This window comes from Coregonus clupeaformis, chromosome 3, assembly GCF_020615455.1.
Source record: "Coregonus clupeaformis isolate EN_2021a chromosome 3, ASM2061545v1, whole genome shotgun sequence".
In the NCBI taxonomy this organism is placed as follows: Eukaryota; Metazoa; Chordata; class Actinopteri; order Salmoniformes; family Salmonidae; genus Coregonus; species Coregonus clupeaformis.
This window is the reverse complement of record NC_059194.1, coordinates 38,389,280-38,399,128: the sequence shown is the minus strand read 5'-3', so window position 1 is coordinate 38,399,128 and position 9,849 is coordinate 38,389,280. Positions and strand designations below refer to the sequence as shown.

Sequence of the window (9,849 nt, the reverse complement as noted above, 5' to 3'; positions counted from 1 at the left end):
CTCATTGCTAGCTCTGTCCTGAAGAACCACTGCACTCTGAAGTTAACACACTTGAATATTACAACACGGCATGTAGAAATGTTGAAACTGTGCATTACTGTTCGCAAAACAATGTCCAATATAGGCTAGAACACCATACAATGCAAGAAGATACCGGTAGCTTCCAGGTTTGTAGGCTAACTTTCCTTGCTAGCTTACAGCTGAAGCTAACATCAATTCACTACCCTAGTATCTTGTTTGTGATACCATAATGCAAAATATTGCTGATTTCAAAGCTGATTGTCACCAAAAATGTTATTTATTCACTTCATCTCCCCGTCACATCTCTCCAAGTCATGATCATCTTTGCTCAAGCCTCGAACTGTCTTCTTCTTCTTCTTTTTTTTATGGTGGACTACATCCCAAAAAGTTTGAGTGTGTGTGAATGGGTCTTAAAGAGACAGCATACACTTTTAATAAAATAAGAGATTGCTTCTTCTATGCAAATGTTGTTGATCAGTACAATAAAATAAGTCACAAATGGAAGGGAAACAGATTGTTTTTCACCCATGAAATCAGCCAAAACAAGGTCAATAACTCAATGCATGCACAGACTCCTATTGAATATGCATTCACCTGTATTGTAAATAGGCCTAGGCTACATCTTGATTTACCCAGTTTCTCAATAGACTACAGATTTACCATTCCAAAAAATTATTACCATTTGTTATATAGTTAGATTGGTAAAAAATAAAGTAAAATTGATTGTATGATTGTATAATTGTTTCATTAATGCATACATAAAAAAATCTAACATTTAAAATGTAATGATATTGAATTCTAAATATATGTCTGTATCAAGTGCCATTCTGAGACTTTGGCTAATATGCCTTCTTTTTTCCCTTGATATTATTTTGTTATCGTTTTGGTATTGAGTAATGTGATGGAATCCAGTATCGTCAGGGGCACAACTTTGGTTTTAGAAGTGGGGAGGGACATAATTATTATAATTTTTAGTTTGTTTTGTATGTCGGATAAACTCTCCAAACAGCCTATCTGACCGCTCAGAGGCGTTCGCATGGTCCTAAAGCACACCGTTGCCTCATTTTGTATCACATTAGAATTATAAAACTGGTGGGGACAAAAATGCAATTTCAGAATGTGGGGGGGACATGTCCCCCCCCGTCCCCAGTGAAAGTTGCGCACCTGAGTATCGTGATTCTAAACCTGGTATCGGTATCAAAGTCAAATTATGGTATCGTGACAACACTAGCGTTTCTACTAACTGGCTTCTGCATATTGCTGAGCAAGGCTGCGCTCTGAGGGAGGTAGGTGTGTAAACGTACTGCGTAAGCAGGGGCTCCTGACGGTAGATGACCTGGGGCTGAATGCAGGATAGGCAGGGCTGAAGGCTGCAGGAACAGCCTGTGCCCCCCTGAGGAATCTCTCCATCGATCTGTAGCTAGGATGAGAGGAAGAAGTGGAGGAGCAGGGAGAGAGGAAGAGACAGACGAGCAGAATGAGAGGAAGTTGGAGGAGGAGGGAGAGACGGTGAGACAGACCAGCATGCCTAAGCAAGCAATCCTACCCTCTCATCTCTCAGCCCTTTTTTTGTGAGTATGTGCCTTTGTTCTTGTATCTGAAGATGACTGTTATAATACAATTCCCACCTCTCCCCATTCTTTTTCTTTCTCTCTCTCTCTCTCTCTCTCTCTCTCTCTCTCTCTCTCTCTCTCTCTCTCTCTCTCTCTCTCTCTCTCTCTCTCTCTCTCTCTCTCTCTCTCTTTCCTTCCACCGCAGTGCTCTCCGTATGGCTTTCTGTCTGCACTCTCACACACAACAGAAACACTCTCATACACATACACACCCCCCACTGCTCCTTCCGTCTGTGTCTGTCGCTATGAGACACGTGGACCGATAATATCTGCCCCAATCTCTTCTTCTACTCATTTTCCTTTCTCCCCTTTTATTCCTGCCTCCTTCATGTTATGTATTCACCTGTCACTTCCCTCTCTCTTCTCATCTGTCTACAGTCTACAACCATGTTATATATTCTAGTTAGTAGTACCAATGTTTGCAAAGTGTCGCTCATAGACTTACTGTATACCAGGTGGTGTGGGTTACTGTGGGATTTCTATGTGGGTTTATTAGGATGCACCCCTTCTTTACTTACCTGTCCTTTACCTTCACCAAACATTTGCCCAGCTTTTGTCTTCATTATATTACGCCCCCTGCCCACACTTAACCCTACCACACCTCACTGGGAGCAGTACAGTCACAACCTCTCCTCTCATCATCCCCTCTCTCTTTCTCCCTCTCTCCCTCTGTGAGTCAGACACTGTAGTGAAGCCCTCTGTTTGGGCAGGACACAGGTGCACACACACTTGAGAGAGGAAGAGAGGGCTTTAGAGTCAGACACGCTTTATTCTCCTCGTTAAATCCTGGCATGAGGCATGGGGGGGGTTGGGGGGGATCAATATGCAACCTCTATCCTCATTGGCTAGACACATTCTCTGCCTGCCTGCAAGGCTCGAGCTGATTGGCTGTGGCCTCGATCTGTGCACAGCAGCTACAGCTGTGTCACTCCTCCTATTTTTCCCCTGTCCCCTCATATTCATAACTGTCTGTGACTCCAGCGTACAGACTGCTGGTGTGGGTAGCCAGTCTCAGCCCGCCAGCCTGTGGCGATGCAAGGACACTTCTTTTCAGCACACAATGCAGCATGATTCATGTCAAGTTGGTCAATTACTTTCGGTTCTGCGAAGCTCATGAGACTTAAAGTGACGTCTCTTTCTTGCTAGCTCTCTCTTTGTTCCCTCCCTCTTTCTCTCCCCCTGCCTCCATCCCACCTTCTCTCTCCTTGTATCTATTAATCAAGACATAGCTTGCCCTTTCCTGTGCATTGCAGCCTCCCTCCCTCCATCTGCTCTATCTGTTTGTTTCTCTCTTTCCATAATTTTTATCTCTATCTCTCCCTCTCTACGTATGACTTCATCACCCATGCGTTGCTAGTCTATCTTGGTTGCGCTCTCTGTTTTAAGTTGACAGTGTAGGTTGGATACTAATATAGGTATATTCTACTTTCAGGATGCCTGCTTTCCCTGGAACCCTTTTCTGCTTTTTTATTTTAAACTGGCTGCCAACTAATCTTTATCATCTGTCTCTTCTTGCAACCCAAATACAGGTTTTTACGGCAAGGATGGACACATGAAGAGGTCAACGAAAAGGATGACGACGACTGAAGGATAAACGACAAGAGACAGCCTGGGAAGGAAGGAACATGGAGAGGGAGGAATGAGAAAGAGACTAAAATAAGAGGAAGAAGTGGAACTCCAAAGTGCCTAAGAAGACTGTGAGTGGGTGCCTGACGCTCTGGTCTGGTCCATTGCTGTTAGTGTTGTGGCTGTGGGAGTGTTTGGCTGGCTGGCGGTCTGCTGCCGCTGTGTACTGCTGCTGTCTGCGTAGGACAGGCTCCTTGCCCTACTAGGTGAGAGTAGAGCACAGCACAGCACTCTGTGTGAGTGTGTAAGCTGTCATTGGAGTGCTTCTCGCTCTAGGACAGTGCCTGCCTGAACTACAAATCCTTGCATGCCAGGGTGAGGTGCCCCAATTTCCTCTTTTCCTATGAGACAGAGCTGGCCTCTGCTCACCGTCTAGCTCTGAGAACTCATCCCATCACCAGTGGATCTGGGACCCGCACTTACCCAAGAAAAAACAACTACTCAAGCCCACATACCCATAAACTCAGTAATTCCCAAAGGACCAGCTGTTCATTTGTATCCAGGATATTTTTCTCTCTCACACATTCTCATCTCCTCTTATCTTGCCAAGGAGTAAATGTTAATCTGCATCAGTGTTTTTTGTTGTTACCAATTTTGTCCACCCCTACATCCGTACCCACTTGCCCCCTCCTGTCCTGAGGGGCTGTGATGGCAGTCAGTATGGGAAGTATGGCCATGGGCCGGGACACTAAGTGGCTGACCCTAGAGGGGTGTCGAGAGTTTCAGAGGGGTACCTGCTCCCGCTCGGACGCTGAGTGTAAGTTCACCCACCCGGCCAGGAGCTGCCACGTGGAGAACGGCAGAGTCATCGCCTGCTTCGACTCACTCAAGGTAACAGTAGGCATCACAGACAACACGCACACACACACCCAACAGGCACTGTTTGATAATGACGTAAGGGAAAACTCTCTCTTATAACTCTGTCTTTCTCTCACAGACACACACCACACAACCTACCTGTTAATCGTTTTTGAAATTCATCAACTAGGCCTGCTAATGGATTAGTAATAGACAATAGTTTTGAAGTTTTGCTTAAGAATGGAGGATATACAGTACATCAGCTTAAAACACACTGTTTAGACCCGTGAAGGGGAAGTCGACTTGTAAGCTGATTTTAAAGATGCGTCAAGACCAGAGACACTCTTCAGCCACACCGACCCTCTGTGCCTTTCTCTTGTCGCTATCTATGAATCAGTTTGCCCTCTGAGGACATTTTACTGACTACACTCCTAAAAATAAAGGTTCCAGTTGGAATCAAATAAGGTTCTTCAGAGCGATGTCATAGGGGAACCATTTTAGTTTATCTGAAGAACCTTAAATGGGATGGTTCTTTGAAGAACCATACAAAAAACAAGAGCTCCAAAGAACCATTTATTGGTTCCATAAGGAACCATCATAAAAGGTTCTACAAAAAAACAATTATGGTTCTTTGGAACTGCATTGATAAAGGTTCTTTATAGAACTCTTTCATGCATGGTTATTTGTAGACATCTATTAGGTTCTGTAAAGAACTTAAATCATATGGTTCTTTAAAATGTGGTGGTTCTTTTAACACTATAGCCTTATTTGCATATTTCCCAGGGTGCCTTTCGAGTGAATTTATTTGTTACCAGTACCACCCATGACTGTGTTCGCTAGTAACAGAGACATGGTTGTTGCGTTCATTCATTTTCAGTCCTGTGGCCTTCACCAAGTGAGATCCTAAGTGAATATGTTATCATTAACATTTTATTCATTGTATTCTATTCTAAGACAATACAATACATATTTCATAAGGCCTTATTTTGAGGGTCTAGTTTTACCCTAATACATTGGACTGAAATTCATGGTTTACAGGCCACATCGGGCCTAAAAGTCACATTATGCTGGCTTGCAAAGTGATGTGTAATTCTTAGTGTTAATTGAACTCCTGAATCAACACTATAAATGGTACACGGAAAAATCAACACTAGTTAACACTGGCCAATTGTCACGAATACAGCCGAGGCTGCCCCTCCTCCTTGCTCGGGCAGGCTTCGGCGTTCGTCGTCACCGGAGTACTAGCTGCCACCAATCGATGTTTCTGTGTTACACTAGTCTTGTCTTTATTTATCACACCTGTTACCCATTATGCTTATTTGTGTCCCTATAATTACCTCTGTTTTCCCTCCTGAGTTTGTGCGTGATTCAATCAATCAATCAATTTTATTTTATATAGCCCTTCTTACATCAGCTAATATCTCGAAGTGCTGTACAGAAACCCAGCCTAAAACCCCAAACAGCTAGTAATGCAGGTGTAGAAGCACGGTGGCTAGGAAAAACTCCCTAGAAAGGCGAAAACCTAGGAAGAAACCTAGAGAGGAACCAGGCTATGAGGGGTGGCCAGTCCTCTTCTGGCTGTGCCGGGTGAAGATTATAACAGAACCATGCCAAGATGTTCAAAAATGTTCATAAGTGACAAGCATGGTCAAATAATAATCAGGAATAAATCTCAGTTGGCTTTTCATAGCCGATCATTAAGAGTTGAAAACAGCAGGTCTGGGACAGGTAGGGGTTCCATAACCGCAGGCAGAACAGTTGAAACTGGAATAGCAGCAAGGCCAGGCGGACTGGGGACAGCAAGGAGTCACCACGGCCGGTAGTCCCGACGTATGGTCCTAGGTGCTCAGGTCTCTCAGTTGGCTTTTCATAGCCGATCATTAAGAGTTGAAAACAGCAGGTCTGGGACAGGTAGGGGTTTCGTGAACCGCAGGCAGAACAGTTGAAACTGGAATAGCAGCAAGGCCAGGCGGACTGGGGACAGCAAGGTGTCATCATGCCCGGTAGTCCTGACGTATGGTCCTAGGGCTCAGGTTCTCAGAGAGAAAGAGAGAACGAGAGAATTAGAGAGAGCATACTTAAATTCACACAGGACACTGGATAAGACAGGAGAAGTACTCCAGGTATAACCAACTAACCCCAGCCCCCCGACACATAAACTACTGCAGCATAAATACTGGAGGCTGAGACAGGAGCGGTCCGGAGACACTGTGGCCCCATCCGAAGAAACCCCGGACAGGGCCAAACAGGAAGGATATAACCCCACCCACTCTGCCAAAGCACAGCCCCCCGCACCACTAGAGGGATATCCTCAACCACCAACTTACAATCCTGAGACAAGGCCGAGTATAGCCCACAGAGGTCTCCACCACAGCACAAACCAAGGGGGGCGCCAACCCAGACAGGAAGATCACGTCAGTAACTCAACCCACTCAAGTGACGCACCCCTCCCAGGGACGGCATGAAAGAGCACCAGCAAGCCAGTGACTCAGCCCCTGCAACAGGGTTAGAGGCAGAGAACCCCAGTGGAGAGGGGAACCGGCCCGGCAGAGACAGCAAGGGCTGTTCGTTGCTCCAGAGCCTTTCCGTTCACCTTCACACTCCTGGGCCAGACTACACTCAATCATATGACCTACTGAAGAGATAAGTCTTCAGTAAAGACTTAAAGGTTGAGACCGAGTCCGTTGTCTTACGTCGTTTGGTGAGCTGTTGTTCTGCTCTTCCCTGCGTGGAGGGTTTGTTAACCCACACCACCTGGTATACAGAAAGTTATTAGTAAATCCATCCATTTTCTCAGTTCTGTGTCCTGCACCTGATTCTGTTTCACCACTTCACCCAGACGCTGACAGAATCACGCACCACCTATGGAGTCAGCAGGCACGTCCGATCCAAGCGGCTCGGTGGAGGAACGCATCCAGCAACACTCGACCATGCTGCAGGCTTTAGGGTCGGCTATGGATCGAGTGGTGAACACCATGGATCGATGGGAGAGAAGTGTGTTTCCTACACTTCCTCCTCCTCCAATTTCTCCCCCATCAAGACCATCAAACCCTGGATCCAGTGGAATTCGGCTCTCGCTCCCGAGGGAATATGATGGGACTGCTGCCGGGTGTAAGGGTTTCCTGCTCCAGGTGGAGCTCTACCTGGCAACCATCCACCCAGCTCCCTCGGGATACGAGAGCGTGTCCGCCCTCATCTCCTGTCTGTCGGGCAGAGCGCTGGAATGGGCCAATGCGGAGTGGGGTGGAATAGACGCTGAGTCCGTACATTATGAGGATTTCACCCGCCGTTTCCGGGCAGTATTCGATCATCCGCCGGAGGACAGAGCGGCGGGGAGCGTCTGTTTTACCTCAGACAAGGGAGGAGGAGCACACAGGACTACGCCCTGGAGTTCAGGACACTGGCAGCCTGCGCGGGATGGAATGAGAGGGCACTGATTGACCACTACCGATGCAGTCTACGTTGAGGACGTTTGTAGGGAGCTGGCCTGCAGGGACACGAATCTACACCTGGACCAGCTGGTAGATTTATCGATCCGGCTGGATAACCTGTTGGCCACCCGCGGACGTCCGGATCAGGGTCCTCAGAATATGCCGATTTGGCTCTTGCCTTCTGTAAAAAGAAGGCGACTCAATTACCACCCCATCAACGAGGGGATTGTGCGATAGATCTCCGGGAGGGCGCTGCACTTCCCAGGAGTCACGTGTATCCTCTGTCACAGGAGGAGATGGTGGCTATGGAGACATACAGTGGGGAGAACAAGTATTTGATACACTGCCGATTTTGCAGGTTTTCCTACTTACAAAGCATGTAGAGGTCTGTCATTTTTATCATAGGTACACTTCAACTGTGAGAGACGGAATCTAAAACAAAAATCCAGAAAATCACATTGTATGATTTTTAAGTAATTAATTTGCATTTTATTGCATGACATAAGTATTTGATCACCTACCAACCAGTAAGAATTCCGGCTCTCACAGAGCTGTTAGTTTTTCTTTAAGAAGCCCTCCTGTTCTCCACTCATTACCTGTATTAACTGCACCTGTTTGAACTCGTTACCTGTATAAAAGACACCTGTCCACACACTCAATCAAACAGACTCCAACCTCTCCACAATGGCCAAGACCAGAGAGCTGTGTAAGGACATCAGGGATAAAATTGTAGACCTGCACAAGGCTGGGATGGGCTACAGGACAATAGGCAAGCAGCTTGGTGAGAAGGCAACAACTGTTGGTGCAATTATTAGAAAATGGAAGAAGTTCAAGATGACGGTCAATCACCCTCGGTCTGGGGCTCCATGCAAGATCTCACCTCGTGGGGCGTCAATGATCATGAGGAAGGTGAGGGATCAGCCCAGAACTACACGGCAGGACCTGGTCAATGACCTGAAGAGAGCTGGGACCACAGTTTCAAAGAAAACCATTAGTAACACACTACGCCGTCATGGATTAAAATCCTGCAGCGCACGCAAGGTCCCCCTGCTCAAGCCAGCGCATGTCCAGGCCCGTCTGAAGTTTGCCAATGACCATCTGGATGATCCAGAGGAGGAATGGGAGAAGGTCATGTGGTCTGATGAGACAAAAATAGAGCTTTTTGGTCTAAACTCCACTCGCCGTGTTTGGAGGAAGAAGAAGGATGAGTACAACCCCAAGAACACCATCCCAACCGTGATGCATGGAGGTGGAAACATCATTGTTTGGGGATGCTTTTCTGCAAAGGGGACAGGACGACTGCACCGTATTGAGGGGAGGATGGATGGGGCCATGTATCGCGAGATCTTGGCCAACAACCTCCTTCCCTCAGTAAGAGCATTGAAGATGGGTCGTGGGTGGGTCTTCCAGCATGACAACAACCCGAAACACACAGCCAGGGCAACTAAGGAGTGGCTCCGTAAGAAGCATCTCAAGGTCCTGGAGTGGCCTAGCCAGTCTCCAGACCTGAACCCAATAGAAAATATTTGGAGGGAGCTGAAAATCCGTATTGCCCAGCGACAGCCCCGAAACCTGAAGGATCTGGAGAAGGTCTGTATGGAGGAGTGGGCCAAAATCCCTGCTGCAGTGTGTGCAAACCTGGTCAAGACCTACAGGAAACATATGATCTCTGTAATTGCAAACAAAGGTTTCTGTACCAAGTATTAAGTTCTGCTTTTCTGATGTATCAAATACTTATGTCATGCAATAAAATGCAAATTAATTACTTAAAAATCATACAATGTGATTTTCTGGATTTTTGTTTTAGATTTCGTCTCTCACAGTTGAAGTGTACCTATGATAAAAATTACAGACCTCTACATGCTTTGTAAGTAGGAAAACCTGCAAAATCGACAGTGTATCAAATACTTGTTCTCCCCACTGTATGTCACCGTATCTCTGGGACAGGGATGCATTCGGCCCTCCACTTCCCCTGCCTCCTCGAGTTTCTTTTTTGTGAAGAAGAAGGATGGAGGTTTACGCCCGTGCATTGACTATCGAGGTCTAAATCAGATAATCATAAAATACAGCTATCCTCTACCTCTCATAGCTAGTATGATGGAGTCATTGCACGGGGCGCGCTTCTTCACAAAATTTGACCTCAGGAGCGCGATCTGGTTCGTATCCGGGAAGGGGACGAGTGGAAGACGGCATTTAGTACCACCTCTGGTCACTATTAGTACCTCGTCATGCCGTACGGGTTGATGAATGCTCCCTCAGTCTTTCAATCCTTTGTCGATGAGATTTTCAGGGATCTGCACGGACAGGGTGTAGTGGTGTATATAGATGATATTCTCATCTACTCCACTACATGCGACGAG

The 9,849-nt window shown here is 46.5% G+C and overlaps 1 protein-coding gene across 1 annotated transcript in view; it reads left to right on the top strand.

Annotated features, from left to right (window-relative positions):
• The first annotated feature begins 1,292 nt into the window (after positions 1 to 1,292).
• The window catches only part of LOC121545074 (muscleblind-like protein 3), a 97,008-nt gene continuing 88,451 nt past the window's right edge, over positions 1,293 to 9,849 (top strand). Inside the window, exons 1-2 of the mRNA XM_041855445.1 lie at positions 1,293 to 1,592; positions 3,164 to 4,091. Of these exons, the coding sequence (XP_041711379.1) occupies positions 3,909 to 4,091 (183 nt within the window). The 5' untranslated portion in view covers positions 1,293 to 1,592; positions 3,164 to 3,908. The remainder of the gene's footprint in view (positions 1,593 to 3,163; positions 4,092 to 9,849) is intronic.